Raw genomic sequence first — 19,667 nt, forward strand, 5'->3', positions numbered from 1 at the left:
CTCCACAGATGCTGCCAGACCTGCTGAGCTTTTCCAGCAACTTTGTTTTTGTTCCTGATTTACAGCATCCGCAGTTCTTTTGGTTTTTATTTAGTCTCTAGGGGCTGACTGGTTTACTTCTGCCCCTAATTGGCATGTTTGCATGACTCAGGAATTCTCAAGCTGAACCTGATAAAGACAATTCTCAGCGGAATCCTCAATACTGAACTGTATTTCAAACTCTATATCCAATCCATTACCACAACAATCTACTCCTTCGGAATATTATCCTGCTCAATGTCAAATCTTTGAAGTGTGATGAAATGTTTCACTGCACAAAAGGAGTTTTGTGTAAGCCGCTGTGATTTTGAAAAGTGACTCTTTAACTACATTACTCTTAAAAATAGAAAGCAAGACATGCATTTTGCACAAACCTTTGTAATGAACTTACAAGACTTCATTCTTGTCCTGAATATATCACTGTTAAACTTGTAACTGTTGTGCCATCACCAACTTAACAATCTTATTGTAACATAAAGTGAACAATTTCTCCCAAAATGAGGATGTAGCATTGGTTTATGTTAAGAAGAAGACATTAATGCACGGTTAAAATTCACAAACTGTGAGGAAGATTAATATTTCCAGTGTTATTTCTGCTTACTGCGTTGAGTTAACAATCTGTAACCGTAGTCATTACACCACTATACTCTTGAGAACAATGCTTTTTCCTCTATAAATCCATCAGGCCTGTGATTCTGGCTCTAGTCTTCTGATACTATGATCATTAAATGGCAACTCTTCTTTCTGGCTGCTTTGCTATTATTCACTGTTGATATAGAGTGTGTCTAATTCTGCAGAATAGGTGTTATGCACCTATAAAGCCACTTTCACTTTCCCCATCCAAGAACACGAACTCACAATCTAATACCCTAGGGACCTTATGTACAGAAGCGTTGGGTAAATCACAGGTTTTTTTTCAATTGGGAACTTAGGAAGGAAATCAGATTCAAAAGGCATTTTCATTCTGTAGACTTCTAAGAATTTGGGCCTGTAGTTTAACATTTTGATGTTTTCCTTCTTGTGGTTGGCAATCTTCATTTTACACTGATATTAAATTTACACCCCATCCCCCACAGTGATAAAATGCCTCTCTTCCCTTCAAATTATGAGGGGAAACATTGATAATGTTAATATAACCCAAGATTATGACTGAATTACACGCTTCCTTATACATTTATGCATTGTAACTGCCATATCCACTTTTCAGCATTAGGATCAAGTCAGTCCTTGATATAAACACATGTTATACACTAAACATGTTTTTCTTTAAACAATAGTGGGTGGAAGGAGCTTATTTGCAAATGTTAACATAGATCTCCTATCTTACAGATTAAATATGCTTCCCTTTGCAGATTTATCCTAATGGTATATCAATGAACAATTAGGAAAATTAAATGTAATGTGTAAGTTTTGGATTGACAAATTATTCTTTCATCTTAATTGATGCAACAGCCAGTAAAAACAGAACAAAGGCTGCTTCTAGGCACCCAGTCATCTCAAACATTGCCCATACCTATATTTACAATGGTGTTTTTTTCTAACAGTGAGTGAAATGAGTCAAACATTACCAAATATGCATGCCCTTACCTGGTTAATGATTTACTTTGGTTTGGTTTGAGAAACTGTTGCTGGAACCTGGTAATAAATAAAAATATTCGAGGTAAGAGGTAATGATATGTCTCAGTGTTGTTTACTCATACACCTTATAAAAGGAGCCTTAACGTCAATGTGTAATGAGGAAATGCACTAAGTGGCCATTCCTCAGGGATACTGAGAGTATGTAACTATGGAGACCAAGGATAAAGATGCATACACTGAAAAGATACTGATGAATTAATGAAGAGGGACAAACACTAGGGAATGCTACATTTTAATTTGGCTAATCTTCTGCACAAGGAATTGAGATATTCATACATCTTCTGGGGGAGGTTTTGTGTTTTCCATCAGCATTAACATACTAATTTCAATTTTCTCTATTGAAAATCAGTGCTTTTTCCCCATTTGATCTTTTATTGATATTTAATTCCAAAAAAATTCCTGAGCTTAATAAGGAACCATGAACACTTTGGAAGATAAGAGGAGCTAAGAGATCTAAGAATAATTTGTTAAAATTTGCAACAAGGATTAACAAGGCTGTACAAAGCAAACAAAGCACTGAGGTTCATTTCCATCAAGGATTAGAATTGTGTTATCTAAATGTAACACAAATGAGGTACATTATTCTGTTTACTTGAGGATTTAGGAGTACACATATTTACTGTGCAAAGTGATCTCCAGGTATTCAATGTGCTTAGAGTGCTACAGTGCAGAGACTGTGGTCATATGATAACATACAGTTACTTGGCTCATTTGCATGTCGAGCTTTTAAAGCGACATCACCCTGTTGTGAAGTTGGCATAGTACTTGTAGATGGAAGGCAGGATGTTAGAATTTGTTTGTAAAATGGTAGTGGGGGGCCGGTGGAGAAGAATGTATGGTCTCATTAAAAGATGTGCTTTTTCAGGCTTGTAGATTAAAAAATGTCTGTAGGCAGCAGCAGATGCACAGAGAGTTTTTGAAACTGAAACATGTTATTAAGATACTATACTGTTTGGAGGCAAAGCAGCAGGTTTTGAATTTAGCCAATTAATTTAAACCAGGCCCTAGATACCAAAACCCAATTAAATTTGAACCTGATGGTTTTGACTACCAAAGACCAATCCTATTGTAAGAAATTGATAGGTCATCAAGGGTATAGAGGAAGAGGGTATTTGAAAATCAGTGTGAGTTAATTGTCATCTGCCAAGAGAACAGCTCTCTGCTATAAAAGAAAGAATCACTGCTCTCACAGAATTCGCTAAGCTATCAGAAAACCATCTTCTAAACTAAAGGTTCAGCGGCACTCTTCATATTTATGACACAAGAATTTGATGAAGGAAGATGTTCCTGACTGGAGGACAGCGGAGAAGGCAAAGAACATTCTGGAAGACTCATCCTGATTGTAATTTTGAGAGATTAAGTTTTAAATTTTTTTATTAATTTGGTTTATATAAGTGGGATTTGTATCTATTGGAACAGCATACTACTGGAATTTTATTTTATTTGGGAAATAGTTAGTAGTTAGAGGGATTTTTTCAGTTTGTTAGTAATTCTGTCAATTTGCATATTGAGCATTTAAAGCGACATCATTCTGTTGCAAACCAGGGGAGTCAATGGCATAGTGGTATTATTGCCGGACTGTTAATCCGGAGACCCAGATCCTGTTTTGGGGACCTGGGTTTGAATCCTGCCACAGCAGCTGGTGGAATTTGAATTCAATAAATATCTGGAATTAAGAGTCTAATGATGATCATGAATCCATTGTCGGTTGTCGGAAAAACCCATCTGGTTCACTAATGTCCTTTAGGGGAGGAAACTGCCATCCTTACCTGGTCTGTCCTACATGTGACTCCAGACCCACAGCAATGTGGCTGACTCATAACCGTCCTCTGGGCAATTAGGGATTGGCAATAAATGCTGCCTGGTCAGCAATGCCCTCATCCCGTGAATGAATAAAAAAAAAATTAACTGTTAGAGTTAGATAAATAAATTGTTACTTGTTGATTATAAAGTGAGTTTCAGGGATTTATTTCATTTAACCACTCCTTTATAACAGATTGGAGTGGGTGAGAGGCAGGTTATACCACTTTTAACGCTTCTTTTAACAGATTTTGAGGCAAGGCGAGCTTTTCTGGGTGTTTCAGTTTTAGTTACCAGAAGGGAGACCACCTCTGCTTCGTAACAACTCCAAAGGAGATAACATAACAGAAATCAGGAGAATCTCTTTAATCAGAGGATGAACAGAATTTGAACTCACTATCACAAAGAATAGTTGTGGCAAAGAACATGGATGTGTCATCAGGAAGCTGTGTAAGTAGGAGCAAATTACTGCAGAGGCTGGAATCTGTACTGAAAGCAACAAATGTTGAATATCACAGTGGGTCAGACAGCATCCATGGACAGAGAGCAAGCTAATATCTCAAGTCTAGATTACTCTACATCAGAGCTGTACAAGTACATGCAGAAGGAAGGCATAGAATAATATACTGACGGAGTTAAATGAGGAAGATAGGGAAATCAAGTAAGGTGCTGATGTCAAGGACAGTCTCACCAGACCTTCGGAATTCAGCTCTTTTGTCTAGGTTTGAACTAAAGTCAATGGCCCTGCAGAACCCAAATTGAGTATGACTGAGTGGTTTATTGCTCATCAAGTGCTACTTGATAGTACTGTTCATGGCACTTGCCATCACTGTACTGATCCAAAAAAAGACTGATGGGGTGTTAATTGGCTGGATTGGATTTGCCCTGCTTTTGTGTACAGGACATACCTGGGAAATTTTTCACATTATCAAGTACTAATTTCAATGTTGTCAGGGCCCATAGCCTTTGCAGTATCAAGTGCCTCCAACATAGAGTGAATTGTATTGGCTGAAGACTGGTATCTGTGCTGCTGGGAACCTGTGGAGGGGACTAAGGTGGAACATCCACTTGGCACCCCTGGCTGAAGATTGTTATGAACGTTCAGCCTTATCTTTTACACCAATGTAGTGAGGTTCCCCAATCATTTGGGGATGAGATATTTCCGGGGCCTCCTCCTCCAATGAATAGTTTAATTATCCACCATTATTGATGGCTAGATGTGGCGGGACTGCAGAGCTTAGACCTGATCCATTGGTTGTGAAATTGCACAGTCACTTGCTGCTAATGTTGTTTGGCATGCAAGTAGTCCTGTTTTATAGCTTCACTAGGTTAAATGCTGCTGCTCTTGGCATGCCCTCCTATACTCTTCATTGAACCAGCATTGATTCCCTGGCTTGATGGTTCAGGTGAAGTGTTGGAAATGCAGAGTACAATTCTGCTGCTGCTGATGGACCACTGTGCCATGTGGATGCCCAGTTTTGAACTGCTAGATCTGTTTGAAGTCTAGCCATTTAGCAATGCGATAGTGCCACACAACATGATGCAGGGTGTTCCAAATGTAAAGATAGGACTCCATCTGCACAAGGACTTTGAGGTGTTGACTCTTATGGATATTGTCATGGACAGATGTATCTGCAGCAGTCAGATTGGTGAGGATGAGGTCAAGTAGGTATTTCCCTTGTGTTGGTTTCCTCACCACCTGCTGCAGACCCAGTCTAGCAGCCAGGACATTACCCAAATCTCTGATTTACTAGTCCAGTGACAATATCGCTACACTACCACCTTTATAACTTACTTTTGCACTTCCTTTCTGACTGCCTGGACCAGCTCAAACCTAGTAAGGCTCAGGCCAATATTTCAGATTTTTGACCTTTTGCAGAGCTAAGAAAACTCAGAAATAGTTTTGATCAAGTGAAAGAGAGGAGAGTGGGAAGAAGGACAAAATTGAAAAACCATGATCAGTTGGAATACAGGAAAGATTATATGAGGAAAGGAATCAAGGTCAAAGAAAATGATTGAAAATAAAGACGTTCCAGAGGAGTATCGCAGGATTCCAAATAGTTGCTATCTGAGATCAAAGTAAGGGAACTAACAGAAAAATGAGAGAATAAAAACACAGAAATTGGAACAAAATTGGAACAGATATTCTGACCAAAGAATAAGTGAAATATGTTTATAAAGTATTGAGCCTTTATATTCTAAAATGGAAAAATGTACATGAGAGATACACTTTCCGAGTTTGATGAAGGTAGGTAAATCCCTGGGACCTGATCGATTGTATCCCAGGTCATCATGGGAAACTAGGATAGAAATTGCAGGGCCCCCAACAGAAATATTTGTATCATCAATAGTGTGGGTGAGTTGACAGAAGGCTGGAGATTGGCTAATGTTGTGCCATTATTTAAGAAAGGCTGCAAGGAAAAACCAGGGAACTACAGACTGATGAACCTGACCTCAGTGATGAGTAAGTTGTTGAAGGGGACTCAGAGAGACAGGATTTACTTGCATATGGAAAGGCAAGGACTGATTAGGGATAGTCAACATGACTTTGTGTGTGGAAAATCATGTCTCACAAACCTAATTGAGACTTTTGAACAGATGACAAAGAAGATAGGTAAAGGAAGAGTGGGAGACATTGTCTACATGGACTTTAGCAAGTCCTTCAACAAGATTCCATGTGGTAGACTGATTAGTAAGGTTGGATCACATGGGATCCAGGGAGAGCTAGCCAATTGGGTACAAAATCAACATGATGGTAGGAGCCATAGGGCGGTGGTAGAGGGTTGTTATTCAGTCTGGAGTCCTGTCTCCAGTGGTATGCCGCAAGGATCGGTGCTGGATCCACTGTTGTTCGTCATCTATATAAACGATTTGGATGCGAATATAGCATGGTTAGTACGTTTGCAGATGACATCAAAATTGGTGATCTAGTGAACAGTGAAGAAGGTTATCTCAGAGTACAACAGGATCTTGATCTGGGCTAGTAGGTCAAGGAATGGCAGATGGAGTTTAATTTAGATAAATATGAGGTGTTGCATTTTGATAGGGCAAACCAGGGCAGGACTTAGAGGTAATGGTAGTGCCCTGGGGTGTGTTGTCAAACAGAGAGGCCTAGGGGTATGATGCATAGTTCCTAGAAAGTGGCATCACAGGGAGACAGGGTGGTGAAGAAGGCATTTGGCACAGTTGACTTCATCGATCAGAGCATTGAGTACAGAAGTTGGGGCATCATGTTAGGGCTGTACACGACATTAGTAAGGCCACATTTGGAACACTATGTACAGTTCTGGTCACCCTGTTATTAGAAGGATGTTATTAAATGGGGAGGCAATGGCCTAATGGTATTATCACTAGGACTGTTAATCCAGAGACCCAGGTAATGTTCTGGGGACCCAGGTTCAAATTGTGCCATGGCAGATAGTGGCAATTGAATTCAATAAAAACAAAATCCGGAATTAAGAGTCTAATGATGATCATGAACCCGTTATTGATTGTCAAGGGGAAAAGCCCACCTGGTTTACTAATTCCCATGAGGGAAGGAAACTGCCATCCTTACCTGGTCTAGCCTACATGTGACTCCAGACCCACATTGTTTGAATAGATAGCATGGAACTAAGCTGTAATATATGTTTACTCTTAAATTCAGCTTGCTGTCTCATGAAGGATTATCATAAACTTCAGATGAAATGTAACGAGCTGCTTGTATAAATCTATTCCATTTTATCAAGAGTAAGCTCCTTCTTCTGCCGAAGACTTTATGTGGGCGTCCTTCTCCACTTGATATCAGTAACATAGAATAACAACAAGAAGAAAGATTGCTGGGAATGAACCTACCCAAGGCAACCCACACACTCTTATTAGGGGAGAGTCCTATCCTATACCTGATAAGATGATGACCTGTGGTAAGCACTGCTATCTCTCATGCACTTTGCTAGCATGACTGGACTGATAATCATATCTTCAGGTCTGCTAAAACAACAGATATCCAAGGAGAACAAAGAAGAAAACATAAAGGAAAAAACTGTTATTGTACTTAAATATTCAGGACCTCAAAAGCCCAGAGTCTGACAGCTTCTGTGAATGTGGTAGTCAGCAGTTAAAAAAAGACTGGAGAACTGATCGCATTTCTCAGTCTGCCTGTAAAAGTTCAAAGTTCAAAGGTTCTAAGAATAGTGAAAACATTTGTGTAGATCACAAGAAGTCTTACTAGAGTGACAGCAATAAAAATTCAAATAATAAACCTGGGAAAAATATCAAACATCCAAAATAATTTAAATCCTTAAGAGGTAGGGTGAAATTCTAGGATTAGAAGCTAAGAGAAGGCTTAAGGTATTTTATTTAATAAACAAACAGTGTTAAAATTGTTTGAAATCTTCAAGAAAAGCTGCAAAAAGAAAATGAATGTACAATTTCCCAAAAAATCAAGAAAATCTTTAAATTGGCAACATAATTTGACTGATTAGAGTGAAACAATTGAAGGCAGAAGATAAGCTTATGAAAATAGTCTTGAGGGTTAAGATAATTTTCATTTTGCAACCAAAATATTCTTAAAGACTCAATAACAGCGCAAAGTCATTTTTTTTTCAAATTTAAAATGGTGTGCATATCTGAGTGAAGTAGAAAGGATACAAATTGTTCATATTGTCAAAAAGGGCATGAGGTTACTAAGAAGGGAGAACAGAGTAGACTTACAGCCCTACTTCATCTTGGGGAAAAAATTACAGCATGTCTTCATTTAAAGCATTTCAATTATTTTCAAACATTTCAAAGCCATTATTTTTCAACAGAAATAGGAGGATCATTTGGAAACATTTCAAAGTTTTTTTTAAAACTTTAATTAACAAAAATTACAGAAAGTATCTATAAAAGGAAAATGAAAAGATAGAAGGGAATTAAACATTTACTAAAACAACAAAGCTTATTTAATCTTCACTGTCAATATATCTTCAGTATGCACTTTGTAAAAAAAACTAAATTTTTTTAAAAAAGCTTGTTTTTTTTAATAAAATTGAAGTTATTGTGTAATTCAAAACCTTGAACAGCAAACTCAGTCACATTTACAGAAAATATTTAACAATTTCAACATCTTTGAAGTAAATAATTTATATAAGGACATCGGTTAGGCGACTTTTGGAATATTGTGTTCAATTCTGGTCTCCCTGCTTTCGGAAGGATGTTGTGAAACTTGAAAGGGTTCAGAAAAGATTTACAAGAAGTTGCCAGCGTTGGGGGGGTTTGAGCTATAGGGAGAGACTGAAAAGATTGGGCCTATTTTCCCGGGAGCACTGGGGGTTGATGGGTGACTTTATAGAGGTTTATAAAATCGTGAGAGGCATGGATAGGGTAAATAAAGGTCTTTTCCCGGGGTGGGGGAGTCTAAAACTAGAGGGCATGGGTTTAAAGTGACAGGCAAAAGATTTAAAAGGGACCGAAGAGGCAACATTTTAATGCAGAGGGTGGTGCATGTATGGAATGAGCTGCCAGAAGAAGTGGTGGAGGCTGTTACAATTACAGCATTTAGAGGGCATCTCGATGGGTATATGAATAGTTCGGGTTTAGAGGGATATGGGCCAAGTGCTTGCAAATAGGACTAGATTTATATAGGATATCGGGTTAGTATGGACAAGTTGGACTGAAGGGTTTGTTTCCATGCTGTACAACTCTGTAATTCTATGACTGTAAGAGCACCAATGGCAATGAACTGCACCGTCAATGAGAAAAGTACTGTACCTCTAAGCAGATTTAAAACTACAAATGCCTCAGATCGGAAATTAAACTGGATTATATGGAAAAGACAATTCATGCAATACAGAGAAGGTAGGAACTGCAGATGCTGGAGAATCCGAGACAACAAGGTGCAGAGCTGGATGAACACAGCAGGCCAAGCAGCATCATAGGAGCAGAAAGGCTGACGTTTCGGGCCTAGACCCTTCATCAGAAATGGGGGAGGGGAAGGGGGTTCTGAAATAAATAGGGAGAGAGTGGGAGGCGGATAGAAGATGGATAGAGGAGAGGAAACAAACAGGTCGAAGAGGCGGGGATGGAGCCAGTAAAGGTGAGTGTAGGTGGGGAGTTAGGGAGGGGATAGGTCAGTCCAGGGAGGACGGACAGGTCAAGGGTGCGGGATGAGGTTAGTAGGTAGGAGATGGGGGTGCGGCTTGAGGTGGGAGGAGGGGATAGGTGGGAGGAAGAACAGGTTAGGGAGGCGGGGATGAGCTGGACTGGTTTTGGGATGCTTGTGATTTCACAAGCTTCAAAATCTCCCCTCCCCCTACCGCATCCCAAAACCAGTCCAGCTCGTCCCCGCCTCCCTAACCTGTTCTGAAGAAGGGTCTAGGCCCGAAACGTCAGCCTTTCTGCTCCTATGATGCTGCTTAGCCTGCTGTGTTCATCCAGCTCTGCACCTTGTCATGCAATACAGAATTTATTTAGGATTACCAAAGCAGTCCAGCAAAGAACCAAGTGAACACATTTCTTTATTCTGCAGATCCAATAGCAGTTCTTGTTTTAAAACAGCAGGATGTAAGAGAAGTGCCAAATGCATTTGACGTTTGCTGTAAGAGCATGGGGAGGTGATGGCTTTGTGGTATTACTACTGGCCTGTTAATCAAGAGATCCAGGTAATGTCCTGGGGACTTGGGTTTGAATCCTGCCACAGCAGATGGTCGAATTTGAATTCAATAAACATTGGAATGTAAGAGTCAAGACCATAATGATGTCCACATTAATGATGACCATAAATTAATTGCCGGGAAAAACCGACCTGGTTCACTAATGTCCTTTAGGGAAGGAAACTACCGCCTTACCTAGTCAGGCCCACATGTGACTCCAGACCCACAGCAATGTGGTTGAGTCTTAACCGGGCAATAAATGCTGGCCTAGCCAGGGACACTCTCGTCCTTTGAATGAATTTTTAAAAAATATTACAATTACTTTTCATTAAGTATCAAACATATAGTGGGGAGAGCATGATTTAATCCATGAATACAGATTCTAAAATAATCAGTTGACAACTTTATTGCTGGGATTAGAATAGCTGGGTGCTTATTTTTGACCAGCACAGACATAATGGGCCAAAGGGCCTTTTTCCATTCTATAGATCTCTATGACTATCTTTACAAATTGTCAGAATTTTGTGATTATGATGATTTACAATGAGGATTAATTCAAGACAGAATTGTCATTAGAATGTCCAACTTATTTCTTTCAGATGTGTTATAATCAAGGGAGGATCTCATGTTGCAAAGAGAAATCAAGATCATGGTAGAAGCTGAAATCTGGAAAAAGCACATAATGGGAACAGAAAGCCAACCTGTCTCATGATATTCAACAGAGTTCACCAACCTTCTAATGTACAAAAATACAAAAACATCTTATGATAGACTACCACAAAATGTCTTCAACATTTGTAGGATTGAGCAAAAGTCTCCATCATCTAAAATACTTGACCAAAACCCTGGACTTTGCAAAAAACTTGTAAAAGAAAGGTGGCAGCTGGGCTGAACTCTGGGAAAAGTACACAGACACAGAGATGGCTGCCTAGAACTATTGTTCAGCCTGGAATTCCAAATTACACCTCCACTGAGAACAACCAACCAAACCTAAACTAACTTTTACACCTCGGGCTACCCAACACAGACTGAATGGCGCCTATACAGATAACAAACATTCAAATTCAATCGATATTCATTCACAGAGATATCAGGAATTCAACTTCAATCAAAGTCCATTTACACATACTCTTAACTATCGGGAAGCCAACTGACTTCAGAGAGAGCACCAATAACACAATGGCAAGTGCATATTTGGTGCGAAGATAAGAGGCCCATGATTAGTATAATTGCAGGCCCCGACCCCACGTAAAGAGCTATTCCCACAACTATCTCCAGAAGGGAGATCACAACAGTAATTCCAAAACCTATCTACATAGGCCTGATTCATACCAGGGAACCAACAGCAACAGACCTAAAATCCGACAGCTTCCAAAAACCACCCACTGGACCAACACCACAAGGCCTCAGGCACATCCTGAGGTGAAAACCGGCCCTCAAAAACACCAAAAAGTGAAGAAAACCAAGTACTCACCTGATAAATCCAATACGCATCCTACCATGACAGCGGACTCAACCCATACTGAAGGCCTATACCGTCTGAGGTCTTCATCAAGGCACAGGCTAAGGCAAGTGGGAATGGTCAGCTGTACTTCAAAATCGTGTTTTTCCCCAGTGGTGAGCTTAAACTTTTGAGACCCCAAAGTTTCCAACCTTGCTAGCAGGGAGGGGAAGGTGGGCACTGGCAGTGCAGGAACCCCAAAGGTAGGAAGTCTGATTAAAGTTTTCTGTGATTAAAACTGTTCAGTTCTAATAGTGTTTAACCTGTATTTGGTTTAATAGTGTATTTAATTACTGTCCTTTATATAGTTGATCGTGTCAATTTCACTGCTTATTACATTTGCCTTTATCTCTTGTATTATACTTAGCTTTTGTAATTAATGAACGCAGAGATTTTTTTTGCCCTGAAACACCTGTCTACTGCCTTCTTCATTTCACACTCCTAGATAAGTTCAGTGTCAGAACCAGGGATCTTGAGGGTGATCAGCAAATTGATAATTGCAAACCAGAACCTTTGATACTAGAACACTGTTTCAGATGTGGAATTAAGAGAAAGACACAAGCAAAAACAATGTATATCCATTAAAACAACTATGCCAATGCAACTTCTGTACGAAGATATTGGGGAGAATATAACAGCATTATGTGAAAAAAATGCCTTGGCCGAAGAGATTGAAACTCCAGCCCTCCAATAGCGAAATGCTTGACATAGGCAGAAAATCCCTCAAATTCAAAGAGTTACAGAAGGTGCTGTTAAAAAAGCAGAGATCAATATTACGTGGAACTGACCTATGCCATCAGAAAACAAAACTTTTCACTTCTGAGCAGAAAAACATGCACAGCTCTTAAATTACTGTGGTATGTTGAAGAAACTCAAACAGCTCAGAGCCAAATACCAGTGATCAGTTTAACTCTACTCAACAACAGTCGGTCTAAGAAGGAAATTTACTAAACCTAAAAGAAAAGATGCACCACTCAAGATTAATTATGCTGTTGACTGATAACTTTTTCATGATTAACAGATCAGATTGTCTCCCAACCACAGACAAATCTTCAAAATCTGATCATTGGATATTCTTGACACCACAATCACCACAATTTTGCAATAGATTCTACATACACTCAGCTCAAAAATATCTCAGTTAGCATTACTGTCTATGACTGAACTTAATAAAATGATAATGTTATCCACAGCATATATGAGAATGGAACAATCATGTGCAACTGAACTAGCTGTTTCTAAAAAATAGGACATTACATTACATAAGAATGCGATTCAGCCCATTTTAGTCGTGTGCTTACTCTGCTGTACTTCTACTTCACTTCCAAGCAGTGCCTTCCAGCCTGCAACCAGTTGTGTGGAGCACAGGAGTGTGAGGTGCTCCCAGTGTGATCACTGAGGGAAGGCAGATTGGACTGAAGGGTGAGGCACTTAGGAGCAGCTGGGCCTGACACAGTATTGAAACCAACAGCACAACGAGAAAATCACAAGTGGCAGCAGGAAACCGATCTCAGGGTTTGCAGGTAAAGGGGAAAAGCTCTGCAGGTGATCAATGAGGAAAGAAGGCAGCTTAAAATGGGTTACAGCTGGCTGCAAGCGCTTGTCAAGATATCAAGAACGAGTGGCAGCAAAGAAAAGACTAGCTCCTGGCAGGTTGACAAAACCATTTCAAGATTTCAGACACTTCAGTCTTTTGCCATGGCATCAGTACCATGACACCACGGCTGCTGTTCCATCCCACCACATCTTAGCACTCGTGGAAACAGCAGTGTTGCCCTCATGGTTGCACTGGCCCTACAGGTGAGTGAGCTACCTTGTCCTGGATGCTGTTAAGCTTGAGTGTTGTTGGAGCTGTACTCACCCAGTACCCAGGCAAGTGGAAAGTGCTCTGTCATAGTCACAACTTGTGCTTTGGCCTGCAGCCTGTTCAGTTGTTTTAACTCAGAGATCGCATTAGAAGGACCTCACACTCCCCTGCAATGCAGGCAGCTGAAGTTAAATAACAGTCTTTGGAGATCAAAGAATTAGTAAGAGGTGGAGGAAGCAGGGAAATGGAAAAGCAGAGACAGGGAATGGGAAGGGGAGGGACAGTAGGGTGTCCACATTTTCTCAGAACAGTAACACTGGAAAACTGAATGGGTTGGAAGATACATTTGTGCAGGAGTTACTTGTTTTCCCTTGCATTAATTTATGTGCAGGAAGATGAGGTGTACTCCTTTATAATTCTGCTGTGTCTAGTGTTCTCACATTACAAACTATTTCAGCGTGCCTTGATGCAGATCTTGTAAAATCTACCCTTACAATCACACTGTATTTTCGAAAGCTCTTGTGCACCTTAATTTTGTGGTACTTGTGGGGATGGCTGTACTTACGCAGAGCACTATCTGTTGACTATATCAGTTTCACTTCGCAACTCTGTCTCTTTTATATTTAGAAGGCATGCTTCTGTTTCAGAGACCAACCAGTTCTAAATGTAATAAAGCTGCATTATTCCTCTGTTAAACTGTAGGGTGGGGCTCAGGGGGTAATGTTGGGAGGTGAAGTTGTAACTCAAAGTGGTGTGTGGGAACATGTGGAAGTTCAGTGTTGATGGGCTTGACAGGGAATGCAAGGAAGAAAGCAATGTGCAAATTCCTGGATTACCAGGGGGAACCTGTGACTGCCTGTGCCAAGTGCAACCTGCACTATCTCCCACACCCACCCGAATCATAAATACATTATGGAAATGGAAATGGTTGTGACCACACTCGGAGCACGCAGCGTAAGTGATTTATTTTTCTGCCTGAGCCACAGGCTCTACTTGTGAGCAATGTGAGGCCCTTCAAGAAGAAATTGCATGAATGAGGCACTTTCACAGTTCATCTGTAATCATAGTTCCCCTGCAGGTGAAACCATTCAGTATCCAACTGCGGGGGATACAAATCCCGCTCCCAAGTAATCTTCCCCATGTTATTGGTCATTACAGCTTGATCACTGTCACCTCAGTAAAGTGGAGGTAATCACAGGTGACCTTACAAATCTCACCTGCAGGCCACGCTTCACAAAGACAATTCAAGATCTGATAGACTACTTAAGGACACGAGCTGATTTCCACTCACCTTGAGCAGTAAGTATTCACCACCATGCTCTTGTATGCCTTTCTGAGGAGTTGGGGGAGCATGGTATTGGTAATCCTACTGCATTTACAATCACCTATTGTCTTGACAATAACATGTCTTGTGCTACATTCGTTGGAATAAGGTTCCTATGCTAAAGTTCCATGCAGAAGCATTCAGCATTCCTTCTAATTTTGTTATTGGCTGTGCGGGACTCACAGGCCACTGTGCAGCAGCGTCTTCTGGAACCAGAGGACAATGCCACAACATACCTGTCGATGCCAATTGCCGTGCATGTGCATCTACACACACACAGAGCCATGCAGCTTCAAGGGAATGTTGGAAGCATTTCTCCCTGTCAGGCTGTGTGGAGACAATGCTAAAATGTCATTTATAAGTGATGCAAATGCCGACTGCTCCCGTTACTAAAGACCTGTCCTCTTGCATATAGTCCCTACGCAGTTTCATTGGACATACGAGCAATGGATCTAAATACAGCCGGGGTCATTGTCACTGTAGCGCAGTGATGGTACATTGAAATTAAGGAGGACCAAATGCATCGGCAAGCCCAGAACCAGCTGCAACATCTATTGGCTGCCAATCTCTACACAAAGACATTACAGCTACAGGCCTCCTCAGGACGTGGGGGATGGACACAAGGCCTAGAATCTATCATACTCAATGCCAATTCCTCCAGTTGAGGGAGGCACAGTATCACCGCACAAGACCATAAGAGGTAGGAGCAGAAGTAGGCTATTTGGCCCATAGGGTCTTCTCCACTATCTAATGAGATCCTGGCTGATCTGATTGTCAACTGCACTTTATTTTAATTCACTTGGGGGATGTGGTTGTCACTGGCCAGGCCAACATTTATGACCTATCTCTAGTTGTCTTTTGAGAAGGTGCCTTCTTGAACTACTACAGTCATGTGCTGTAGGTAGACCCACAGAGCTGTGCGGGAGGGAGTTCTAGGATTTTGACCCAGCCACAGTGAAGGAACGGTAATGTATTTCCAAGTCAGGATGGTGAGTGGCTTGGAGGGGAACTTACAGGTGATGGTGTTCCCATGTATCTGCCACCCTTGTCCTTCCAGATGTTAGTGCGTTGTGGGTTTGGGTCATGGGTTTCCTGCCTAACTTCCGTAACCCTGGATTCCCTTATTGAGTAAAAATCTGGCTATCTCAGTCTTGAATACACCTTAATGACTCAACCAAGACAGTCCTTTGTAGTTAAGAATTCCACAGATTTACTACCCTCTAAGAAAATAAATGCTTTCCTATCTCCATCTTAAATTGGTGATCCCTTACTCTAAGATGATGGCTTCTGGTCCTAGACTCTCCCACAAGGGGAAACAAACTCTCAGCACATACCCTGTCAGGTCACCTAAGAATATTGTCTGTTTCAGTTTCTTCTCACTAACGTGTACAATCCCGACTTGATCAACCTCTGCACATAAGCCAATCCCTCCTACCTAGTATCAGCCCAGTGAACCTTTTTTGGACTGTCTCCAATGCCAGTATATCTTTCCTTAGATAAAGGGACCCAAAACTGTTCACAGTATTTCAAGTGTGGTCTGACTAGTGCCATGTATAGTTTCAGCAGGACCTCCTGCTTTTTTCTATCCCATTCTATCTTACCCACAACCACTTCCATCTAGAATGACACAGGCAGCAGATATATGGAAACACCATCACCTTCACATTCCTTTCCAAATCACGCACTATTTGAGTTGGAAATATATCACTGTTCCTTTACTGTCACTGGTTCAAAATCCTGGAATTCCCTTCCTTAATGGCATTGTGGGCCAACCCACAGCAGAAGGACTGCAGCAGTTCAAGAAGGCAGCTCACCACCACCTTCTCAAGGGCAACTAGGGACAGGCAATAAATGCTAGCCAGTCAGTGACACCCACATCCCACACAATGAATAAATAAAAAGAAAATCCCTTTGAAATAAAGACCACCATTTCATTTGAGTTCCCTTTAACCCACTGAACTTGAATCCTGGCTTGTTGTGATTCATGTACAAGGAATCTTAAAACCCTCTCTCCTGCTGCTTTCTGCAGTCTTCCCAAATTAAGTAACATTCAGTTCTTATATTCTTCCTGCCAAAATGCATAACCTCACGTTATATTCCATTTGCCAAGTTTTTTGCCCACTCACTTAACCTATTTATGTTCCTCTGCAGACTGCATCCTCCATTTCAGAGCATCAGGAAGATAGGCATAACAGCCTAGGTTTACTGAGAGTTCAACATTCTAGAATAGCTCTTTCCAGAAACTTCTATGATCCCTTTAATTAAAGGTAAAGTCATTATAGTCCCACCAGACTTGTGGGCTGCTTTCTTGTTAGAGAGAGGGAACTCAGGCTGTTCAGCCAATTGAGCTAACCAACCACTGCCTTTAAAGATAATGGATCACGTGACACAAATGTAAACTCCACATTCTGGTTAAGTGGCAGGAAACACAAACTTTGAATCTCGAAATAAATATAAATCTCAAAAAAAAATTAAGCAACAAAATAGGCAGCTTGAAAGTAATGATAATTATTTTTAATGTGGAATTTCAAATGAATTTCAATAGTTGCACATTATGCATCATTGAACCAATTAAACACAGTATTCTTCTTGTATATTTCGTTTTCTGCATCTGTTAGTGTCAACCACTTCTGCAGGTGTAATTTAAACCCAACAAAGAGATGCTTTGGCGTGGTTTCCTCTGAAATCCTTGAATCCATGTTTCTTTTTCCTTTTGCTTTCTCTGAAAGATAAACCAAAAGACACATATTGCTGCACAAGAATTTTCAAAGAATTTCGATTTTTGTGCAATTCACGAATACCGCCAGCCTAGAACCATTAGCACTTTGGTTTTCTACAGTCATGTAAATCCCTTTAGTTCTCTGCATTATGTTCCACTATTAAGGGAACAAATTTGTCCTACTTGTGACAATTCCAGTACATGGGAGATTTGGTCAGTTTGTGAGAACTGCCTCTGTTATCAGTACAAGTAAAACTGTTGTAAAAGAGTCTGAATGAATTGAAAGATACATTTGTATAGGAGTTTCTTGTTTTCCCTTCCATTAATTTATGCGCAGGAAGATGAGCTATACTTCTTTACCATTCTGCCGTGTCTAATGTTCTCACATTACAAACTATTTCAATGTGCCTTAATGCAGATCTTGTAAGGTCTCCCCTTACAATCACCCAGTATTTTCTAAAGCTCTTATGCATTTTGATTTTGTGGGGATGACTGTACTTACACAGAGCACTATCTGTTGACTATATCAGTTTCTCTTCGCAACTCTGTCTCTTTTATATCTAGAAGGCATGCTTCTGTTTCAGACACTGACCAGTTTTAAATGTAATAAAGCTGCATTATTCCTCTGTTAAACTGTAGGGTGGAGCTCAGGGGGTAATATTGGGAAGTGAAGTTGTAATTCAAAATGACTATCAGCTTCGCTGGAAAACAGCAACACTTTAGAATGCAAACACACATTATTGTAACGAACTAATCATTTGTACTTTCCATTCTAATGATCTGATCTCTCACAATTTGAGCAGCATGGTGGCTCAGTGGTTAGCACTGCTGGCTCACAGCACCAGGGACCTGGGCTTGATTTCAGGCTTTGGCAATTGTCTGTGTGGAGTTTGCACATTTTCCCTGTGTCTGCGAGGGTTTCTTCCAGGTGCTCTGATTTCCTCCCACAGTCCAAAGATATGCAGGTTAGGTGAATTGGCCATGCTAAATTGCCCACAGTGTCCAGGAATGTGCAGGCTAGATGGAATAGCCATGGAAAATGCAGGATTACAGGGATAGGGTAGGGGGGTGGGTCTGAGTGGAATGCTCTTTGGAGGATTGGTGTGAACTTGATGGGCTGAATGGCCTGCTCTCATATTGTAGGGGTTCTATGATTCTAACAAAGCATTGCTCATTTCTTTTGCATTGCAAATTTCAACCTTGATGTTGTTATTTGTGAATTAGTGATATTTGTTTCAGATGTATTCTCACCATTCTTCTCAGTTATTTACATGGTTATTAAAGAGATTTTATTTATGGGGGATTTATAGCCTTTGTTGGTCTAGTTTTGCACTAAGGTAATTTTCAAAACTCCATGTCAGAAGATGTCACTTGCTCATGTCCAGCCCTGACTGGCCAATATTTGTAGATACAATGTCTGAGCTCAGGCTTCAACCACCCCTTTCTGATTTTCATGCCATATTTTATCACCCTCACATTCCCCAACCCCACTCACTGAGCTATCACTACCGCCTGCAATTTCATTTCCAAGCCATGCACTATCCTGGCTTGGAACTATATCGTCATTTTTTCACTGTCGCTGGGGCAAAATCCTGGAACTCCTTTCCTAACACTGCTGTATCCCACAAATTGTCATATCCCAAATGGACCACAGCAATGTATTTCAAGAATGCAGCCCACCACCAAGAACAATTAAGGATGGACATTAAATGATGGCTCAGCCAGTAACACACACATTCCTTGAGGGAATTTAAAAAAATGTCTTTCCCAATCAATATTTAGTTTGGATATTACCCCAGGTATTTAGTCCATAAGCATATGAAATTCTGAGTAAAAATTCAGTTTAATTTGATGTTTCTATTCCTGTATCTTCTTACTGTATTCTGTTGCTGTGTATATTTTTTGTATGTTAGTTATCAGTGACACAGGTTCTCGTGCTGTGTTCTAGGAACTTCATGGAGATACGGTGAAAATGACACTTCCCATAATAGATCTCTATGGCACACTTCTAGAATTTGTTCACAGGAACATGATGTGTTCAAAGTTTTGCTCCTACTGGGATTAAAGTAAAGCCCAAGCCCCAGACTACAGGTAGAACAGCTGCACTGGGTGAGAGAAATATCTTCTTCCATTAATTTTGCATATTAACTGATTTACTTCTACGTTATTATTGAATCATTTGTTCCATTCTTGATAGTTTTGTGCTTCTTATATTAATAATTTTATGT

At 40.4% G+C, this 19,667-nt stretch overlaps 3 protein-coding genes across 3 annotated transcripts in view; 1 reads left to right on the forward strand and 2 right to left on the reverse strand.

The window, feature by feature from the left end:
- Window positions 1-12,759, forward strand: part of LOC109931609 (diablo IAP-binding mitochondrial protein) — a 41,302-nt gene extending 28,543 nt beyond the window's left edge. Inside the window, exon 6 of the mRNA XM_048611486.1 lies at window positions 10,688-12,759. Coding sequence (XP_048467443.1) covers window positions 10,688-10,698 — 11 coding nt within the window. The 3' untranslated portion in view covers window positions 10,699-12,759. The remainder of the gene's footprint in view (window positions 1-10,687) is intronic.
- The window catches only part of LOC109931612 (N-acetyllactosaminide beta-1,3-N-acetylglucosaminyltransferase 4), a 26,313-nt gene extending 13,278 nt beyond the window's left edge, over window positions 1-13,035 (reverse strand). Inside the window, 2 exon segments of the mRNA XM_020530866.2 lie at window positions 1,627-1,674; window positions 12,891-13,035. The gene's annotated coding sequence lies outside the window, so the exon portion shown is untranslated.
- A 4,182-nt stretch (window positions 13,036-17,217) lies between these two features.
- LOC109931611 (leucine-rich repeat-containing protein 43) overlaps window positions 17,218-19,667 on the reverse strand; it is a 42,284-nt gene continuing 39,834 nt past the window's right edge. Inside the window, exon 10 of the mRNA XM_048611551.1 lies at window positions 17,218-17,442. Within this exon, the coding sequence (XP_048467508.1) occupies window positions 17,273-17,442 (170 nt within the window). The 3' untranslated portion in view covers window positions 17,218-17,272. The remainder of the gene's footprint in view (window positions 17,443-19,667) is intronic.

Source organism: Rhincodon typus, chromosome 24 (assembly GCF_021869965.1).
Source record: "Rhincodon typus isolate 14 chromosome 24, sRhiTyp1.1, whole genome shotgun sequence".
NCBI lineage: Eukaryota > Metazoa > Chordata > Chondrichthyes > Orectolobiformes > Rhincodontidae > Rhincodon > Rhincodon typus.